Genomic DNA, 23144 nt, shown 5'->3' on the forward strand with positions numbered 1-23144 from the left:
GTGTTCCAGCAACAAGAGTCAATTGACTCAAGTCTGATTTTCTTCTTTGTAGGTGATGGAATGGGAGGGGCGGGGGGGGGGGAGTTGAAACTTCTCAAACATGTTATTATATTCAGTGTATCAAAAATACAAAATAAATATTTATATAGTATTGAAAAAATATATCAATGGTATTTTCAATGATATTTTTGAATATCATTGAAAACCAATATCACCTAATTAAACCGAAACAAGCGTTCGGGAAAGTGCATTCGGGATTTTTTTAATGCTATTCGATCATATTAGGACATAATCTATTTTCTCAGGGGCCGTTCAAGTATTACGTCAGCAAATTTCTAACAATTTTTGATCCCCCCCCCCTTGTCAGCGAAAGTCAGCAAAACTCTGACACCCCCTTGACCGCAAAATTTCGTCATCATCTCTGCTCCTCTGAATCCTAACGCATATTGGTGGGATCAGAGAAGTACACAGATGGGGGCATAGGGGGGCTCGTGCCCTCCCTCCCACGATCAAAAATATATTTTTTAATTGAAATTTCGGAAGAAAATACCTTTATATGTTATTACAATCAATTTCTGTTAATTTCAATGGTATTTGAAGGCTATGAACTCAAAATTTATCTTTAATAAATTCATTGCGACCCATCCTCTAAGCCATATAATGATAAATCGCATAAAAGCCCCTGGCCCGCGGCACAAATATGGCCCTGCGGGGGTTATCTGATGCGGCCTACCCTCCTCAAACCTACTTTTGTAAAAATGAACTAAGCGGCGCATTTACAGATCGGTTAAATGCCCCATGGTACAATTGCAGAACATTTAAGCGGGCCGTGGCACATTTTCAGATCACTTAAATGACACGGGACACAGTTCCAGAACACTTAAGCTATCCGTGACACATTTAGAGATCCCTTGAGTGACATGCAGCATAGTTTTAGAGCACTTAAGCGGCCCTCAGTGCGGTTCTACATCACTCAAGTTACCCACGGCACATTCTTAGATTACTTATGTGATCCGCGGCATATAATAACGGATCACTTGAGTGATGCGTGGCACAGTTCCAGAGCAATTAAGAGGCCCGGACAAATTTCCAGATCACTTGGATCCGCGAAACATTTAGAGATCACTAAAGTGGGGAAGTTACTTCAAGTGCCCACAGACTATCGAAAGGTTTTTCTCGTTTTTGGCTCACCCCACCGAGTAAGATGCCATTAAGAATATTTCATATTTTTATAAAGGGTGGTTGATGACGTAAGCATTATCCAAACCTCCCCCCTTTTCATCAAAAATCAGCAAATCGGAAAACCCCTCCCCCATCGATGCTGACGTAATACTTTAATGACCCCTCACCATGTAAATATAATTGTGTTTAAATAATTCTCTGAAGAACTTCTAACATGTTCGATATTATCAAGTTTTCCCCTAACATATACGTAAATGTCTCGTATATTGCGATCCATATAAAAAACTGATTGACTGACAGGTAGATGCATTTTCTCAGGGCGTACCGAGTCGTTAGATTCCCATAAGCTTCCCTGTCCGATGCCGCTCCGTGCGAGCTGGATGAAGATAAGAAATTATTTGTATGTGATTTTGTACGTGTGTAAGAGGTGTGCAAATAAAAGATAATAAAGTTTACAGCCATTAAAAACTAATATATAATATTTCTTCACCACATTTTTTCCCTAGTGACTCATGCATTTGAAGTATGCAAGCCTCCTTGTTTTGAATTTACTTATCGAGTCAGATCTACGTACGCAACACTGAGGAGTCCCAATGAAAGGTGAAATTTTAGAAATTTTTATTATTAAGCTAATACTGTCACAGTTTAACTATATTTCTCAGCCTCAGCGCAAAGTGGAAAAGTGATGCCAACAGCACGTGGTGTTCCAGGTGGTCACCCTCCCAAGTACTAAACGTGCCCGATGTTGCATAACTTCGGTGATCGGACGAGAACCGGTGTTTTCAGCGGTTTACGGAAACTTTGCCTCCGATGTTGCGCCTGCGATATTTCGACCCCGGTCGAATGTCGGGGAGAGCGTCCAAAGTGAGTGATCGTATGAGTGACCCTATGAGTGATCAACTTAGTTGGACATTTATCTCCGACATTTATCCTATTCGGACAGTAGTATGACCAAAGTTGCTAAACCTTTAATAGAATGCGGTTCATTTAAGTGATCTTGAACTGCGCCGCAGATCACCTTATATGATACGGAAACGTTCCGCGGGTTGCATGAATGGTCTGAAACCGTTTTGCCGGTAACAAAATTTCGCGATCATATCGAGTTGGAATCGACATGAGGAAAAACCAGTGTACTTCATTGTTACGAAACAATCCTTCCCCTCCCTTACGATTTCAAGAAGTCCCTTGTGAATTTGGCTTCTTTGCAAATCTTTCAAGCTGTACAAAAATGAAATAGCTGGCATCCAGGTGTCTTCCTTATTGCTTGGGAGACGGTATAAAGTACGAACTGCACGAACGAAGTCCTAAAAGTTCTCTAAACCACAAAGGGTTAAGTAATGTGGACCTGCACCGTGGGCCACTCAAGTGATCTGGAACTTTGCTGCAGGTCACTTAAGTGATCTGTTAATATGCTGCGGACTGCTTAGACACCCTGTGCTGAAAAACTCAATGAGAAAGTTATTGCCCTGCTTGTCCTAAAGCCAGCAAAAGAAATCCCATGTTTCTAAGTGCAATATACAAATATACAAATACAACGCCACAACAGGCAAAATGCCCAACGAGGTGGCTGAGAAAAAGATGCCCATAAGAATATGGATGTCATATACTTCGAAAATACAGCAACCCAATTAAATGCAATAAACACAGATATTTGAATGAAAAAACGGAAAATAATTGGGGAAAAAGACAGCAAAAATGGGTGAAAAAGCATTTTCTGTTAGTGTGTTTTTGCAGTTTTTTCCCCAAATTTTCTTCATTTTTTTTAAAATTCAAATTGTAGTTTTTGAATTCAAATATCTCAGCGAAAATATATTGCCCTTAGAAATGTAGAACTTCTTTTGTTGGCCTCAGGAAAGGACAGTGCAACAACTTTCCGAATGAGTTTTTGCGCACAGGGTCAATGCTGTTGAGAGGGTTAAGAACTATATTCTCCACCAGCACCAGAAACAGAAACCTGCCAGCAACTGAGAGCACACACATGTTGCACATTCAAGAATTTATTTTATTAACTGAGTAAAGTCGCAGAGTAGTTGAAAAAGCATCCTGATTACGAACTGGGGGGTAGGGAGAAGATGTGGGTACTGACTCAAAACTCTAGGACTTCTTCAACTTCCTGTCGGTTCCGGAAGAAACGTATCGAATGATCGTTGGACATGAAGAATAGGTATCTCAGTTTCCGGCAGACTTGTACGAACTCTTTCAAAAACGACAGCTGCACCGCAGAGCCGCCAAGCCACAATATTTCCAACACCGGATCCCGGTTATCCCTTAGAAAAGCTTCTAGAACACTAGTGACATCTTCATCACACGAAGCATTGATTGCGAACTCTTTAAGGGTGTGCCTCCATTTTCTCAAAGCCCTTTCGAGATACACCATCGAACCGCTTTCGTGTGACACTCTGAGAAATTCGATTTTATCGGATGGGATCTCGGAAATGTTTCTCAACTCCCCGTGACTCGTGAGGATATCTAGATACTTCAACTCCGTGGAATTCTTTAGTATCAGACTTATGTCGAAGTCATCGAATTTACTTATGACCGCCTTGAACATCCACATTTCCTTGAATCCCACGAGATCCCCAATGTCCTGGAACGTCATGTCGCATCTGTCGAGTTCTAGTACCCGGAGCTTGCGGCACCCGCGCTGAAGTTTGTCGATCGGACACGGGAAGTGACTGCTCATCCCGATGCCGCAGTACACGTCGAGGAGGTGGAATTCTTCCAAGGAAGGGCAGCAATCGGCTACCTTCGAGATCAGGTTGTCGTCGTGGGTGAAGTGACAATTGTTCAGGTTCAAACACCTCAGTCTCCGACCCCAGTCTCTGAATACCGGATCAACTACGCTCGGCCACAACATCATGAAGTTATGACGAGGGAACTTCGGGCCGAAGTCGACCCTGGAACCCGTGATGGATTCCATGACCAATCGATCCACATCGGGCCATTGTTTTGTCATGTATTCCATGGCGTATCTGGAGATCCTGTTGTTCGAGATGTCGAGGGTTTTCAGGTTGTGGCAATGCTGGCTCAGCTCAACCAAATCCCAGGGATCCAATCTCTGACGGATATGATGGGTGTTGAGATCCTTCTCCTCTCTTATGCCGGTGCATAAATTTAAAGAGCGAGTGAAGGTAAGGAGTCCTTTTTCGCCTAATTTGAGTAAGTGGTTGAAGTTCCAATCCAGTGACCTCAGGGTGACCTCATCCCAAAGCGAAGAAGTTGCGGAGAGGTTCATCCATCGAGTGCAAACAGCGGAGACGTTCCTCAAGAATTTTCGAGGACCCTCGGTTCGGAGGTAATCGGAAAAGATGATCATCATGACCTCCGGGGGCAAATCGTTGATGGACTTCATGTCGGCTGTGCCTCCGACCACGGGAAATTTGGAAAAAAAAATTTGAATCGGAACTCGGCCACTGGATACCAAGCTGTTATTGCTAGTCGAGCTTGAGTCTGCAAATCTTGAAATTCTTAGATATATAAGTATGATTTAACAATGAAGTTTTTATAACAGAATAATTTTCTTTATACGCCAACGTCTAGGCCCGCAGTTAAAGAACCGCAGGGGGTTCTGGTGTTAGGTGAAGGGGTAGACCCAAGGCACTGGTCTAGGGAAGGCATCACGTTCAGTATTTTGTGCTTAAGAACTACGGGGGGATACCAAAATGGGTACTGGCCCCGTGCGATCGAGTGAAATTTCGTTTCCAGTTTCCGTCCTGCCTAATTTGGCATTTTTGTTGCACCATGGTCATTTTCTGCACACGAGGGCTAATTAGATCGGGACCTAAAATTTATTGTCGATTCTGAATGTCAGCCCTTTTTTTATACTTGTTGAGATGTTGATGCACTAATCCCCCGATGTGGGACTCCCTCGGTAGCAATCATTTTCTGTGGTCATGCCGCCGTTTCTGTTCTACCCCTGTGTCAGGAAAGTTTCTGACAAGGACGAACCGGGTATCGAATTCGCGACACCCCTAAACATCGTTTGATACTTTAGGCGAGAATCTCATCGACTTGAGCTACCGCACCCACGGCCCTGCCTATATCTTAAACATGAATTAGCCATACGAAGAAGTGCAGAGCTGAAAACGTAGAGATAAGGGAGAGGCACCAAAGCCAAGAAAGCAAAAGCCCCCATTGTTTTTACCCGCCTAATTAAACTGACCATATTTCTTAGAGAAAATACGGGAATTTGGTATCCCAACATAGGCGGATGCAGAGGAGGGGCAATCGCACCCCCTTCACTAAAAAAAAAATGTATTACACTGAACAACAAATTTTGACAAGTTTTTTGCGTCTGAAACAAAAATGGTTATTTCTTATTTAATTAGGTGTGCCGAACACGAAAAAGCTGGATTGACTACGGTTTTTTAAAATGAAATTTGCATTTAATACATATATTATAACACAATACATTGAAACAAAACATAAGTATGCAGAAAAAAATACATATAGAAAAAACTTCAACGGTCTTCTTTTGCTCTTCTCTTTTCTACAACTCGATAATAATTTTCTTTCCACATATGATATATCTTCCTACTATAGTGTAAGAGAACAGGTAAGGCGAGAGAGGGTAAAAAGAGAAATCTTATTTATACCTACTCGCTTATTTATATGCCTTTATAATGGTGTGACAGTTTTTCAATCCTCCCAGCAATTGAAGAAAACCCGGGCATCACCGGGTATTATAGATAGTTAAATAGAATTTTTATTTCATTTTTGATGTCTGATTTATTCGAACTTTGTTATTCTTGATCGTTCATCAGTTTTAAATATACAAATTATACTAAAATGGCATTGAATTGTTCCCCCCGTAATCGTATATCCCCTCCATCATATGTTATGTGCTATAATTGTTGATATTCGATTAAGAGGGGCCAACTGTATTTCAAAAACAAGAGCCAATAAAACTTTTATGGTGATAGTCGTGTTCAGCATGTCAAAATCATTAGGAATTGTATATTCATACATTGTATATCACACACACACACACACACACACACACACACACACACACACACACACACACAAGTGCATTTCTTATTGTAAATAAAAATATGTTTTCATGTCTGCGCAATTTCATTGTTATCTAGGATTATCAGCATATGCGGGAGAATGGAGGTGGGCAATCGTCGATCTCCAGTACACTATGCACATTCTCTGTGATCCAGCCCCTTCTCCATTCTAAGAGCCTGTATCCGCTTATTTAAACAATGAAAAATGCGGGAAATCACCAAATTTGGCAAAAACTGATGCCAAAGGATACCAAAACTGCCAATTTTGACTAAAATGACTGCAAAATATACCAAAGGGCGCGAAATGAAGCGCTACCACAGATTGCAGTGTATTAAAATTTAATTCATGAGGAAAAACGTCGATCATAACAAATATGTGCGACGCATTTTTCAGGCGTAATCATCACAATATAATTTCATAAGTTGAGAAAATGGTTTTAATCCGAGAGATTTCAGTAAATAATTAAAATTTAACTGGCTTCATTGAAAAAAAACACCCCCAGAACATTGGTTTAAAATATACATTAGGGACAGGTAAATCTATAATTCGCCTTTGACCAGAATAGCAGATGATCAAAAGTGAATTTGTCAAAAATGTTTTTGTTTGATTGGTAGCATAAAATTGTATTGATGACTACAGTTTGACAGGTATTTTTCCTTTTCTTCATCTATTTATTGCATAGTCGACCTATGACAAGGCTAATGATTGAATACGACTCAAACAGCCATATTTTCAACGAATACGAGCGATTCACCATCAGCGTGTTCTTCAGTAAGTATAATAAAATACTTAAACGATGATTTAATATCAATATTGCCCTATATAATTTACCGTTTATCTATGCCGAAAAAAAAATATGAAATTCCATGTTAATGCTATTAATAAACATGATTTGAAATATAGATGGCAGCACTGAAAAATCAGACATGACACTAGATTCATACTCAGACTGTTAGGTACACACACTTTGTTCCAGAACACTGCTACGAAGCTGGGCTGGGAGAGATCTCGGCAACGGGATAAGTCCAGTGATAGAGTCCAGGCGTTCACTCATTGTTAATAAACATGAGATATCTTACTCTTCGCTTGCTTAGTGTACGCCAGTTATGCAGTTCTAGATGTATTTTCCCCCATTCTAGTTCATTATAGTAGGATAGCTATAATTGGAATGGTTTATCTTCTTTTGTGTCATGAATTCTCCTCTCCCCTTTTTTGACACTAGATTTACCCAATAGTTATAAAAGAAGGGTAAATTGCACATTTCACGATAACAATTCCGTTACCCTGAAGTTTACTCGCGAACCATTGATAATAGAGGCATACTTCAAAGTAGAAAAGTATCCGAATAAAGCGTAAATCTCAGAAACGTCATTGATATTAAAAGCGGTTGTATAGTTATTAGAATAAAAAAAAATTAACTTTTTATTCAGTCACCCTGTTTCGAAAAACCCAATACGAAAGTTGTTGCTGTGTCTCTCCTTATGACGCAAAAAAAAGCCACGTTTTCAAGTTTGCTGAGATATTTGGATTCAAAATATCTGAAAATGAGGGAAAGAACGGCATAGGAAGTGTAAAACGAGTTTGTGCATTAGTTTATGCGGTACTTTCTTTTATTTCATTTTCATCGATTTTTTACAACGTATAGTGCACTTAAAAACGTGGATGTTTTTTAGGGGCTCAGGGGAGACAGGTCAACATCCTTCTAACAAAGGTTTTTAGGACAGGGTGATTAAATAAAAAATAAATTGGGTATTTTTTCCTAACTTTTGAAGTAGGCTTCTAGGATCAACGGTTCGCGAGTTAGTTCATACTAAAGGAATATTCCTATGCACCCTGTATATTAAAATATATCACCATGCAATTTTCAATATATAATAAAAAAACGTAGCATTAATATTTGTGTGGAGAAATCTGTAACAAGCACACAGAAAACTGAAAGATGAAATTTCGTTTTTTTTTTTTAAATTTGTTCATGCAGCACTAGCACTATTGCCAGAGTTTTTAAAGGTAAAGTTTTGCTGTAGAGAACGGAACCTCGGAAAGCTTTTAGGGGTCCGTGAGTGCGGACGGAAAAACAATACACTTATTGCATGACATTATTATGTGCTGTAAAGGGTTCCATGGTCTTCGTGTTATCGGTGCAAATGGTTCAGAATGTCTTGCTGTAAAAGAATTAATACGTTGGTGGTCATGTTTGCATGAAAATTTCTTTTCTCAAGCAGTATGGTGAAATTAATGTTCTTATTATGCAAACTTTAATTTTTTTTCTTTCATTCTTAAGGTCAGCTCGGTGGAGCGATGGGATTATTACTCGGAGCAAGTGTGATAACATTCGTCGAGTTCATCACTTTCGTTCTTCAAGTTTTATGGAATCTCATCGTCCCATCTAGAAACCGGAGAGTAGAAGAATGCGAAGATTGCCAGATGAAAAAGACCGAAAATCTGCTGCTCTCAGCCAACACTAGCTATAGTAGGTCTACTATAGCTGGTGCTCTTTCAGCAGATAGCAATGGCGCGAAACAACACTACAGTTAGAGTTGAATTTCTTCACGCAAAGGACTTATGCGACGAATGATCAAATTAAATTCATTAATTTTGTTGAGAAATGATGCTTAATTTTTGAATGGCTCAATATTTGTCTTTTCAATTTCAATAAACTTGTCGCATAAAGTTAATTTGGAAGAGCTGCAGGAAAAAATTCAAAACGATTTACGTATCGTCAACGACAACTTTGCCTTTTTTTTCTTCTTCTTTCAACTGCTTTATTAACTAATAATGTGCGAAAATGCTCCAAAACCGTGATGAAACAGTAGTCTTGATCTCTAGTTCCACAATCTGTAAAAATATGACAACTTAGTCACAGCAGTGGCAATTTTAGTGAACATTTATACGTTTAAAACAAATAAAAAACAGCTGTGGCAATTTTGCCATTTGTGTTAAATCCAGTGGATATCACCCAAGAAAAGCATCAAAGAAAAGATTTTTTAAACTATGAGAGAAAAAAAACACCTCACACTTTAGTATTAACTCTTTATTGTAAAGAAAGGCACACAAAAATATTTAAAACATCAAAATATCGGAGGATTTAAAATTCACAAAAGAAAAAGTTTTACATTTTTGTCACTGTTTTCGTGGTAAGGAATATCAATTATGAAAACAGGAGGTGTCTTATATATTGAGTTAAGCTTCATCAGGTACGTTTGGGAAGCAAAAAGTTTTCCTTCTGTCAGTCGTATATATGACAACTCGAACTCCCCGTCACCATAGAATTAAGTGCGTTTACCCCAACATTACACTTGAATTTTTTTTTTCCGTCAAAACTTTACCGCAACAAGCATTCCGAGCTGTAGTTGTTTAAAAACCGTACCATCAATCTCCTGGACCACGTTGACATTCATCATTTCATCATGTTCGTCTATGGTTGAATCGTCCCTCAGGGTGGCCAGATCATGCAACTGCGAATTCGGGACAAATCTCGATGAAAACTGGATCATAATATTTGATGAACAACTACATATTGAAAAATAATTTAATTTATTTAATCTTTGATCGCGTGAATTGAAAACTGGGACAAAAAGGTTTCCCGAAAGCACTTTTCGGGGACAGTGTACTTTTTAGCAAAAAACAGGGACTATCCCGGTTTTCTGAGACATCTGGATACCCTACCTTCTTCACAGGGTAGAAGCGGAAACAGCAGGAGCAACTAATTCCCGTCTTTAATAGAGTCTGTATCTTGCTTGGGTTCTCTCTGATTCAGATGTGCCATTTAAAGAAAACGCACAATCAATTAGATTCATCACTACTGTGATAGTCATTCATCTGATTGTTCTTATACGAGTCCTCTCAATCTGATTCATTGTAGAGGTACTCGGAAGGGATTGGTCCTTCTCCATCAAATGCGATTCACCAACCGCTCTTCTCTTGGTGTCACATCAATTCACCGTCTTCTTTTCTTCTATAGAATCTGGCTGCAGCATAGTATCATCATAATTTTGATACCTGCGGCCTCCCAACTTGGTACTAATGCACCTGGGCATCTAAACGAATTCTAACATCTAACTTTTCCTGATTTGAAAAAAAAGTGGGCAACAATTTGAGAATATGGTGAAATTATAGTTTGGCAAAGTTGCCCCATGTTCACTAACATTTTTAAGCGGCAATTAGGAATCAGAAAATCCCCCTTCAAAATGCGTATCATTTTTAATGAAGTAGGTTTTCTTCCGATTTTCAGTATGCGCAAACTAAAGGGTATACGAAAAAGTTTTCCATTGATAAATCAGCTTTACAAAATATCTGGGCTTGTCAATGCTGAAATAAGAGGCTTTATGGAGACGAGATATCTCGTTATTAAAGGGTTAATCTTCCTGATGCAACATTTCCAAGTACAGTAATATTATCGAACCTAAATAAAGCATAAAATTTACATCTAAAAGTGATTCTGGAAGAGGATTATGCGATGTTGTCAAACAAAACAGGTTGTTTTAAATTACTGATCTTTGAGTAAATGGGCAGGGAATCAAACTTACACTTACGTAGAATATTAAAAACTGCTATTCTACAAGTTAAAAACAAAAACACTGATAAAGACCTGTAAACAAATGGTGATTCTGAAAACGTGTGAAAAGATTATCATTCAATGTCTCCTCTGTGCGCCAAAACATTGGTGCCTCTATTGGTTAGTTCAGGAATTTGGCAGAGCACAAAACATCATTTTTTGAAAAACTAAAGGAGTTACCTAGGATGCCAAAGTTGACTTCAAGTAATATGGATGGATAATGATGTAGAACGAAAAACGACAAATCTCTCCGCTAATTAAACGAAGTACAAATGACTGGATAACACGCGAAGATAATTGGAAAGAAAAGTCACATTCCTTTGTGAGGAATAGAACCACCAACCTCACACTATCCAGGCGCATGCCCTAACATTAAGCTACAGAGGACAGACATTTTCTTTCCTAAGAACACTGTTTCTTTGCGCTGAGCGTGACTGCGCAATAGACAAAATTTCATAGTGTTAGAAGTAATGTGATACCCAGGCCACATCGCCTTATGGCAATATCGACTCATTGTCCTCACGGACTGAATACCTCTGGCAATTTATTTATAAAAAAATACACATTACAAAACACATTATAATCACACACTGGCAAATTAGACCAGGACCTACAATTTATTGCCAGTTCTGAGTGGCAGCCTTTTAATACTCACCGAGAGGTTGTTGCGCTAACCCCTCGATATGGGACTCCCTGCGGGAGCAATCTTTTCCTGTGTCCATATCACCGTTTCTGTGCCAGGGATGGTTTGACAAGAACGAAGCAGGTTGAACTCGCGACAATTCTAAACAACCTTGGCACATTAAACTAGTATCTTATCAACCTGGGCTACTGTGCCCGTGTGAATAAGTAAGCAAGTGAGTGAGTAAATAAGCAAGTGAGTGAGTAAATAAGCAAGTGAGTGAGTAAATAAGCAAGTGAGTGAGTAAATAAGCAAGTGAGTGAGTAAATAAGCAAGTGAGTGAGTAAATAAGCAAGTGAGTGAGTAAATAAGCAAGTGAGTAAGTAAGCAGAGCGAGTAAGAAACCAAGCGAGTGAGCAAGTAAGCAAGTGAGTGAGCAAGTAAGCAAGTGAGTGAGCAAGTGAGTGAGCAAGTAAGCAAGTGAGTGAGCAAGTGAGTGAGCAAGTGAGCAAGTGAGTGAGCAAGTGAGTGAGCAAGTGAGTGAGCAAGTAAGCAAGTGAGTGAGCAAGTAAGCAAGTAAGTGAGCAAGTAAGCAAGTGAGTGAGCAAGTAAGCAAGTGAGTTGATGAACAAGCAAGTGAGTTGATGAACAAGCAAGTGAGTTGATGAACAAGCAAGCGAGTTGATGAACAAGCAAGTGTTGCATGAATAAGCAAGTGTTGCATGAATAAGCAAGTGTTGCATGAATAAGCAAGTGAATAGTGGATCAGTAAGCAAGTGAGTTTAGCAGATGAGAAAGTGAGTGAGGAGTGAGGGAGTTGTGGAGTGAGCAAGTGAGAAGGTAAATGAAAACGTGATTGAACAAATGAATGAGCAAGCGAGTGAACAGATGAGCAAGTGAGTAGGTGAATGAGCGAGTGAGTGAGCAGGTGAGCAAATGAGTGGATCACCCATACGGTCACTCATTCAATCGCTCACTCATACGGTTACTCACTCGCTCACTCATACGGCTACTACTCACTATCTTATTCGATAACTCATTGACCAATTCATTCGGTCATTCACTCTTTCACACATTCACTCACATGCTCAATCACTCGGTCACTCACTCGCTGTTGACGAAATGTTGTCGGTGAATTTTCCTATCTGCGAATTGCGCTGTGGTAAATTTTTCGTAAACCCCCATGCGCAAGAAATTACGGCTAAAGTTTTTCGCATTTGCATGGGAAAACTTTTATTCGAATGTGTAACCATCGCAAATCAAGAACGAGAATTCAATTTAACGAGAATTCAACTACTATTAGTTCTCCATCGGAAACAATGCTTTAGTTGTGAATCGATCAGAATGCTCTCGATACGTAGGTACACGCGACGTCTTTACCATACCATTAATCTCTTGACCGTATGCCAAAATATAAAATCCAGAGCAAGAGGAGAAATAAAGCGTCCTATCCTTGTCTTATGGTTGTTTTTCCGCTCCAGTTTTTCTGGAGCAGATGCAAGAAGTCCAAAAGGGAAAAAAAAAGAAAGAGAAAGAGAATCCGTAAGAAAGTTTTAACACAAGAGGAAAGTAGAGACGCGTGAGAAGAGGAGCATATGGTCCAGAGCAGTCATTCGGAAATGGAAAAAACTCGAATAACTCACAAACATTCGTCAAGGAAAAAGCGACGAAATATAGCGAAAATTCGTTTTCTGCGAATATGAAACGTAAAACCACTTCACCATAAATCTCACCACAAACTGGAGTCATCGTAAAGAGGGAGGTTGGAGAGAAAAAAACAACCAAATTTATGGCAAAAAATCCAAAATGTCGCAATACATTAAAAACGGAGACATTTTTATAACGGCCGCTTCTTATAGTTGGACGAAAACAAAATTTAATGACTGATTTTCAACTCTGTAACAATGTAAAAGTATGGCGTTTCTCGTGCCAAATATGGACATTAATAGTTGAAAGTGGTTCCTAAATCTCTTGTGAGTTAGGCGACATGAATGGGATATATTTTGGCTTTTATGGAGATCATTTGGTTGTATTGCGTGTCGTTAGACAGCGAATTTTATCACTAAACCGGAAAAAATCATTATACAGGATGTCTTGTAAGTACTAATTCAGCCTTTATCTCATCAACCGTTCGTCGTAGAGGTGTGGTTTCAAATTAAAAAAAGGCTCAAAATGTGTTCAAGAATTACTCGTTTCCACTTTTGGAAAGGAAAATACAGTGAGCCACACAAAATAAAAAAAATCCAAATGTTTATACGGTCCACCTGTCCTCTAACTTTCAATTAGAAAGCTGCTTCTAAGTCCAACAAAAGAGATCCTATGTTTTTAACTACAATATTCGCTGGGATATTCGAAATCAAAAATTGGAGAGAAGTTGTTGGGGAAAGGAACGTTGTCCGCTGATTTTAGCTGTTATACTGGGCGTCCATAATTAAAAGACTCTATTTTAAAGTAGCCTACAGGCGAAACCAGCGATCAGAAAAGTGTGAAATTTTGTGGAGGACTTTCATGAAGTGATGGGAATTTGTTTCAAAGAAAAAAAATTAGTTGCACATGTCACCACCAGAGAGCGTTTCACTTTGAATACCTGTAGTAAACATGTAAATTTATGTGATGTGATGAGCAGCTGTTATAAAAACCTTGTTTCTCTCTCCTATAGGATCTTGTTTCTCAATGTGTTTGCTGCTTACAATAACGATAAGTTTACGAGATCACGCTTTCTTAGTCGTGCTTTCTAGCATTTCACGCCATATGCCGAATATTTCCCCGCACGTGCTTCGGTCAGTCAGTTGTAGAACACGCCATCTTGTGATTTCACATGGTATCTGAAAATGATGGCCATCATATGGAACATGTTTTGTTGCAGTAACAATTGTACATATATGTGTTTAACATTTGTTAAAATTTAAACGTTTGACTAAAAGTGTCATTTCTTAATAAAACGACCTCTGATGACTGGTTTCGCCTGTAGGCTACTCTAAAACAGGGTCTTTTAATTATGGACGCCCTGTATTTCACAACTTTTCTCCGATTTTTGAGTTTATTTTATTGCATTAAAAAATATAGTTTTATTTTGTTGTGCTCAGAAAAGACGGCAACAACTTCTTTATAAAAAGTTAAAGGTCAAAGGGACCGTATGAAAACTTGGATTTTTTTATTTTGTGACATACTGTATTGTCACTCTTAAAACTGGTACAGGGAAATTTTTTAGGAATTTTTTACATTGGAATCATACCTCTATGACAGGCGGTTGAAGAGACCTCATTAGCACTTACAGGACACCCCGTATGTATTGTCTTTAACTCTTTCAAACCCTGGTGCCACAAATGTGTTGGCTGCTTTTCCTTACATGGAATTTTTTCTTTTGACCTCAGGGAGTTAAGCCCTGACTTAAACGATTGTGTAAGTTTCGAGTTAGAAACACGGTGAATATGACCTTTAGGGTTTTCATCAGAGGGCAGCACTTAAAGTAAAATTTTCAGAGGTTTTTTAAGATGGCTCTCGAGAAAAAGTACCTCTGGGAAAAGTGTTATTTATTGCATAAAATTTTGCAGTAAAATTCTGGGAAAAATTGTATGTGAAGATGAATATACCCTGCGTCATCTTGACAGAAAAAAATTGAACAAACTAAATTTTTTTATTCAAAAATTTATTTTACAAAATTTCAGATTTGTTGGCATTATGCTTTTAATGAATTTTTGAAAACCAAAAACGCAAAACATTTTTAAAATTAAAAAAAAAGAATGCTCGGGCCTAAAAGGGTTGCTATATAGTCAAACTCGATCATAACGACATCAAAGATTCCACTAAAATCTTGTCGTTATAACTGAGGGGGGCATTTTCAAGATTTTGACGAAAAATATAGTCACACACAATCTAAAATACTTTGCAAGAAGTTTTTATTTCTTTATGACCTGGGTGACTGACAAATTTGATCAAGGGAAATCGGAATAATTTATACGAGGCATCGACGATTCTCGCCAAATATGTTGTCAAATGTTGACGAAATTTCCAAATTTTGTTTATAAATAACCTTTGGTGAGACAAATATTTATTAAGCAAGTTTGCTGAAACACATTTTTTTTGCAAAAAAAAGAGGAGCTTGGCGAATATGCGAGTTCAGTATTTATAATCATATTCATTATAATACAATTCATAAATTATGAAAATTTAATTCATTCCTGATTCTAGTAAAGATTGGGAATTGAAGCAAGCTTTGTGGGAAAAAATAGACGGGAAATTTTTGTAAAAAATAGTCCGGGGAGGGCAAAATACGGAAATGTTTCGTATAGTGGTCAGGAGAATGAGCAAGTCGGAACGTCAAGCATGAAATAAATCTTTAACTGCATTTTTTTGTTAATTTTAATCATTTTTAAATAATTTCAAATTTTCAATATTTACATGTTTTAAAATTTTCAATATTTACATGTTTTAAAATTTTCAATGTTCATATGTTTTAAAATTTTCAATGTTCACATGTTTTAAAATTTTCAATGTTCACATGTTTTCAAATTTTCAATGTTCACATGTTTTCAAATTTTCAATGTTCACATGTTTTCAAATTTTCAATGTTCACATGTTTTCAAATTTTCAATGTTCACATGTTTTCAAATTTTCAATGTTCACATGTTTTCAAATTTTCAATGTTCACATGTTTTCAAATTTTCAATGTTCACATGTTTTCAAATTTTCAATGTTCACATGTTTTCAAATTTTCAATGTTCACATGTTTTCAAATTTTCAATGTTCACATGTTTTCAAATTTTCAATGTTCACATGTTTTCAAATTTTCAATGTTCACATGTTTTCAAATTTTCAATGTTCACATGTTTTCAAATTTTTAATGTTCACATGACATGTTTTCAAATTTTTAATGTTCACATGACATGTTTTCAAATTTTTAATGTTCACATGACATGTTTTCAAATTTTCAATGTTCACATGTTTTCAAATTTTCAATGTTCACATGTTTTCAAATTTTCAATGTTCACATGTTTTCAAATTTTCAATGTTCACATGTTTTCAAATTTTCAATGTTCACATGTTTTCAAATTTTCAATGTTCACATGTTTTCAAATTTTCAATGTTCACATGTTTTCAAATTTTCAATGTTCACATGTTTTCAAATTTTCAATGTTCACATGTTTTCAAATTTTCAATGTTCACATGTTTTCAAATTTTCAATGTTCACATGTTTTCAAATTTTCAATGTTCACATGTTTTCAAATTTTCAATGTTCACATGTTTTCAAATTTTCAATGTTCACATGTTTTCAAATTTTCAATGTTCACATGTTTTCAAATTTTCAATGTTCACATGTTTTCAAATTTTCAATGTTCACATGTTTTCAAATTTTCAATGTTCACATGTTTTCAAATTTTCAATGTTCGCAAAGAAAAATTTTAACCAAATATTTGGAGTATTTTCACTCCTTAAACAAAATTCTGAGGGATAAAAATAAATTCTGATGAGTGAAATACGCGTATAGATGCGTATACACTACGTAATTCGACGCAAAGCCGTAAGAAGAAGAGGTCATCAAACTGGGAATTGAGAAAAAAAATAATTATTACAGTATTTTTTCTCTGGATCTCTATGGGAGCAGTTATGTTTTCATTTCTACTTCTACTCGAATACAAGTTGGGACGGCGCCATTTAGACAATTTACATACATATATAAGAACAACTTAATTAACGACAGAACGTTATAGTAAATTCTGCGTTGCATTCACGTTCTCGCACATCTTCCTCTAGTAAAATTTCAATCCGGTTAATGCACTCTTTTGTTTATACCTTTGTCCCTCTACCTTTCTTTTTCTTGTGAAAGGCAATTTTTTCCCAGCATTACCTATTTACAAATTATGAAGGAAATTGTGGTATTAGTTTATAGACATTTTAATATTTGCACGGAAAGTTATTAGTTGGGTTTCATTTTATTAATTGATGCTTCTACAAAGATAGTCCGGTGTTCCTCGAGGGTCCATTTTTGGACCGCTGCGTTTTATTTTATTCATCAACGATTTGGAAAATCACTTAAATTCCAATATTTTTATGTATGATAATGTCAAAATCTTCCAAGTCATAAATAATACAGAAGACGCTACAAAATTCTGTCAAACTACTCAGTTCGCTCAATAATATCAATACGTTAAACCTAAGTATTTCCAAGTGCAAATATTCTATAAGAAACGAAATCCTATCCTATTTAATTACAATATTGATGGTCAAACGCTCGAGAAAGTAAAGTACATGAAGGACCTAAGTGTAACTTTTCATAGGACTTTTAATTTCAACCAGCATATCTTGGCATTGTTTCAAAGGCATCAAGAAATATCGGTTTCATAATTCGCAGCAGCAAATTATGCATATAAACCTTTCTGCTTCTTTACAATTCAAATGACAGATCAGTTCTACAGTAATGTCCCATGACCCGGAATCCATATTACTCGTTCAATAACGTTAGGATCAAAATAGGCTTTTGCAATTTGTTTAATTGAAGAAATTTAAAATTTTTGTTTTTCGAAATCCTACAGAAATACTCAGATCTGCTTTTATCTATGCAATATTCGCTATGCTATACTACTATACTGCTATACTACTATTCACTATGCTATACTCGAAGTTCACCGTCAGAATGCATTGATCACCTTTTTTGTGAAAATTCTGTACTTTGATTTGGATGTTCTAGGTATTTTAGCATAAATCAGTTTTCACTGCAATAACATCAATCTTCGTAACCGAAATCTCTCGTACATGTCCTAAAATACCGAACTAACGTATTGGGAAATTCTCATCTTTTCCACTTCCTCAGGTGTGGAAGTTCTCATGCACTTTTTTGAAATGTTTTTTTTCTTTCCTCCTTGCATGCCCAACTCTGAAAAACTTTTAAAGTAGCCTATCGTTTAAGTCGGGCCCCGTTTGGTATGTTTGCAAAATTTTGCGACGATCAGTCTAAAATTGTAGATTTGTATAGAAAACATACACACAGACAGAAAATCAATTTTATATATATAGATTATTTGCACTATTCTTTGCCGTTCTGTATAGCAACGTGGTGTATATGTTCTTTTTATCAAAGTATTTATCAAATTTACCAACGACAGTTGGTTATTATGCATATTCGCAGGTAAAAGCGATAAATTTATCAAACTCACCAAGATCGATTGGGAAGTATGCATAATAACGGTATTATATATATAAATGTTAAAGTATGTATGCATGTATGTTTGTTCTTTATACAAATCTATAATTTTAGACAAATCGTCGATAAATTTTGCATATGTACCAAACAGGATCGGGATTGAATCATAGGCTACTTTAAAAGTTCATCAGAGCTGGGCAAATGTCCGAAATGGTAGAAAAACCATCGGGCAACAATAGTTCCAGGGGCCCATCAGTCACTTTCGGAATGGTTACCGTCGTTCCCTAACAATAAGTTTCAGACATTCATATGCCTTTACAATGGTTTGTCACTTTTCTGCCAGTATTATGTATAATAGTTTATTATAACGGTTTGTCACTTTTTCAATCCTCCCAGTAATTGAAAATAACCAGGGAAGCGCCGGGATTGCTAGCTATATATAACGACCGATTTATCGGATTTACCGTAACACGTATATACTAAATGGGACCCGAGTTGAACGATACACTACTTTTAAAGTTTGTCAGAGCTAAGCAAATGCCTGAAATGAGCAAAAAAACTGACGAACAATAATGGTTCCTAGGTCTTAACAATGACTTTTGGAACGTTTCCTTGGTTGCCGTGGTTTCCAAACAATGCGTTTCAGAAATGTTTATCCCTTGGCAATGAATGGTTTGCCATTTCTCTTATGATAACAGTATATGTTTAATAGTTCATTCCTTTATTAATTTGTAAATTTTTAAATCCTCCCATTAGTTGAAGAAAAACCGGGAAGTGCCGCGTATTACAGCTAGTATATTGATATTTAATATTATCTCCTTAATTTTTTTTCTTTATTTTTTCCGGTCACCTTGCTAGGCAACATGCTTGCTGTGGCTTCAGACTTTGTATTATTTGTAAAACTATCTGAATGATACTGAAGTATGGTAACGAACTATTTGTGTAACGTCTGATCTATACAGATATTTCTCTTATAAATATGCTTAGATTAGAACCACAGTCACAGTCATAAATGAACAAATAGATTATTGCGATATAAAATTTAGAGTTTCTTTTATTAATTATAGCTGAATACAGTATTTTGGTTAGCAAAGAGTCATCCAAACTCATTTGTTTTACTGACCTTTTTCCAGAAGAAAAATATACTTGAACTGCATTGCCAGTTTCATTGTCTTTTTTCCCTATGAAAATCAAAAGGATCCAATATTGTGTGTGTGTGTGTGTCTGTAGAAAACCTTCATCCTACCAACCACCTTGTTTTGTGTTCCAGAACCCTCCAGGGAGGAAAATATCACCCAATCTGACAGGGACGGGATTATTATATGTCTATCAATAAAAAAAAAGTTCACTGATAAATTATTATTCAAAGCATTGAAATTTTTAAAAAGACTACATTACATGCGTGAATGATTTGATAGTGGTGCAGATGGAAATCCAATTTTCCGCCTCGACTATTTCACTTTTACACGCATCTAGATGAGATACAATGAAAGTTTTTCACAGTATATATTAAAAAATATTAAAGTATAATATAAATTTTGGAGGAAAAAGTATTGAAAACGCAAATGCATTAGCCAAAAGGCAAGTAGAGGACTGACGAACGTGAATTATTTCCAGTCATTCCTTAAATTGCAGACCATTCACTAATGACGCAAGAATTCAATTTCACGCGAATTTCTATCAGAAAATCTGGAAACTTTCAACTCATCTGAAGAGACGAACTGGTGCTTTCTGTATCCGTTCTCTTTACAAACTAATGATAGATAGAGCGAACAATGTAAAAGTCAAACTTCTGAGGTCACACACAGACTATATATAAAACAGAAAATGAATCTATCTCAATGTGTAGCAATGAAAAGGCTTAAACCGTATTATTCACAAGAACTGGAAGTTTTACGAATCATTTGACTTCCGGATCGAAAGACATTTAAGAAAAAGACATTTCTTTTATCTTTTAAATAAGTCGGAAGAGATTGAACTCATTTTCATGGTTTGGTAAATTTCCACAAATTCGTTTCATATTCTTTTTGTGTGTCTTCGGTATCGATCTATACTTTTGCGGTATTTGTACATCAAACCCATTTCTGGAAATATTTCTTTCCTTGTTGTTTATGGATAGCTATTATTATTTTACCCCGGGTATGTATCTTTGTATCAATCTTTTCCCCTCCATATCTTATCTCGATCCTATCTGAATCCTTGAATGGGGGCAAAAAACAAAATTTATTTGTTCATTCACACCACCATAAATAGCGTTGTTGAAGATGCTAATGCAGAAAAGACTTCTATGTTGACATGAAAACTTTTTATCATAGGAAATTGGTGTTTTTTCCTTTCTCTTCGGACAGATTTTTCACCTCATAAATCCTATTCCATTCATTGCCTTTCTCTCTATTCTGTTTTTTCCAGTCCATGAACGTCGGACATGAGATCTGGAAAAATAAAGATAACGGAAAAAAAGAGAAAAGTTAGAGCGAGTATTTTTATCTTTTCTGCTCTTTCTGTCTTATCTCTTTCTTTTGCCATTGTTATTACTTTTTTCGCTTGGGATTCATTTAAGCACCCCCGATATACTTTTTTCTCCTCTCCACTTTTTCGAAACAATAGTTTCCAGAAACCTCTTTTATTTTATATATTTTTTTTCTATGTTTCTTATGATAGCGTAAGAAAGTGGCTCTCTTGACGAGTAATGTGTTTTGGAACAGAGCCTTAGCAATTATTCTTCCAATGATCAGATCCCTATCCTTTCAATAGCAACGCTACAGGAAAACATCAATTCAATATGCGTGTTATCTCTATACTGTTCCTGTCCAGATCACCACTGAAATAGTTGAGTTTATTATTCGCTATTCAGATTCGGGTAATCTATCAGAATTTGAGTCTCCCCGCATGCAAAATGAAGGCTTCTATTAACGTAGAGAATAGTGTTTTATTTTATGCATTTCTGTATTTCCTGATTACTAATGTCTATCATTATGTAAATACAGGGTGTTGTAAGACTGACGGACTGATTTGAGAACATGGGTATCAAATTCCCTAATGCAGAAGACTTCTGTGTTGATATGAAAACTTTCTTATCACAGGAATTGGGCTTTTTTATTCTTTCTGTCAGGACAGATTTTTCATCTCATAAATCCTTTTCCTGACATTGTCTTCCTCTTTACTCTGTTTTTTCCAGTCCATGAATGTCGGACATGAGATCTGGAAAAATAAAGATAACGGAACAAAAAAATAGCGAAACGTTGGAATGAGTATTTTTCCTTTTTTTTTCTTTTCTGCTCTTCTCTTTCTTATCTCTTCTTTTGCCATTATTATTATTATTTTTTTTTCTTCCACTTTGGATTCGTTTAAGCATCTTCGATATACTTTTTTGTTCTCTTCATTTTTTCTAAATGATAGTTTGCAGAAACCTCTTTTATTTCATATATTTTTTTTTCTCCTACGTTTCTTATGATAGCGTTAGAAAGTAGCTCTCTTGACGGGTAATGTGTTTTGGAAGAGAGCCTCGTATCACCCAGCTGCTAAAACCCTGCGTATGGATAGTGGAGTGACGGCATTCTTTGATTAGTCGCCATCTGGTTACAGCGTCAGCAATTGTGAGCTTGGCCTGAGTTTGGTCCGACCGTCCATGTACGGTCCCGTTCAGTGCACATGAGCTCTAAGGAAATATTTATTATCGGTGCCTCTGTAGTCCCATGGTCTAGGACGCTCACCCGGAGGGTGAGAGGTTGTGGATTAGATTCCCCGTAAAAGCAGTTGAATTTTCATTCCTTCCTTAATTCATATTCACATCACCTGTAAAAAACCTTCGTACAGGGAAAAACGTTTTATTTAATGCATTTCTGTATTTATTGATTATTAATATCTACCAGGGCCGGACAAATCTAAAAAAAAAATACATGCCCGAATCAATATTTTATATGCCCGAGAAACATTGCTCAGTTTTCTATTTTGAGCGAATTTTTCCCATGCATTCAAAACGAATGTGCTGCTATCTGTTGATGAAAATATTTAGATAATATAAAATTAAGAGCGTTGACTAAATTAAAAATAAATCAAATTATTCCTTTGCTTTATGAAATTTTTGTACACTACTAAAAAATTTCCTACACAAATCGATTTTGGAGTTTTGATCAGTGATGGCCACCTAGTCTAAGGCTGGTTTTACAATAACCTGAACATATACAACCAATAAATATATCGGTTACTCTATAGCAAATACAATCAACAAGCTCATTGAAAAATTTTGTAAAAGAGCTTTCATAAAACTTTAATAGTGTGACCTAATGAAATTTCCCTTTTCACAAGATCTTCCCTATACATTAAAACAAATATGTGCCATCTATTGATGCAAATACTTATTGAAGAATTTAAATAATGACAAATGATATGTATACATATTTTCGCCTTGCATTCCTGATTTGTTTGACGACGCAAATTTTCCCATAACCTTAACAAATGTTTTCCCTATTTTTTGGACTTTTTACATGCCTGTTGGGCATGTGCTCGAAAAAAAAAAATACATGCTCGAGCGGAACTTTTACATACATGGTAACTGCTTTACTTTACTGAGCATGTCGGGCATATATTTGTCCTGCCCTGATATATATCATTCCGTAAATATAGGGTGT

The 23144-nt window shown here is 36.5% G+C and overlaps 1 protein-coding gene across 1 annotated transcript; it reads left to right on the forward strand.

Moving 5' to 3' along the window:
- The first annotated feature begins 1710 nt into the window (after positions 1-1710).
- Positions 1711-8730, forward strand: LOC149078940 (uncharacterized). The gene is made up of 3 exons (XM_089240469.1): positions 1711-1782; positions 6878-6966; positions 8477-8730. The coding sequence occupies exons 2-3, from the start codon at positions 6885-6887 to the stop codon at positions 8728-8730; spliced, it is 336 nt and encodes a 111-aa protein (XP_089096595.1). The 5' UTR covers positions 1711-1782; positions 6878-6884.
- The last annotated feature ends 14414 nt before the right edge of the window (positions 8731-23144 follow it).

Source organism: Pholcus phalangioides, unplaced genomic scaffold, assembly GCF_987345545.1.
Source record: "Pholcus phalangioides strain wild (caught in Gottingen) unplaced genomic scaffold, Ppha-v1.0 ptg000013l_1, whole genome shotgun sequence".
Taxonomy (NCBI): domain Eukaryota; kingdom Metazoa; phylum Arthropoda; class Arachnida; order Araneae; family Pholcidae; genus Pholcus; species Pholcus phalangioides.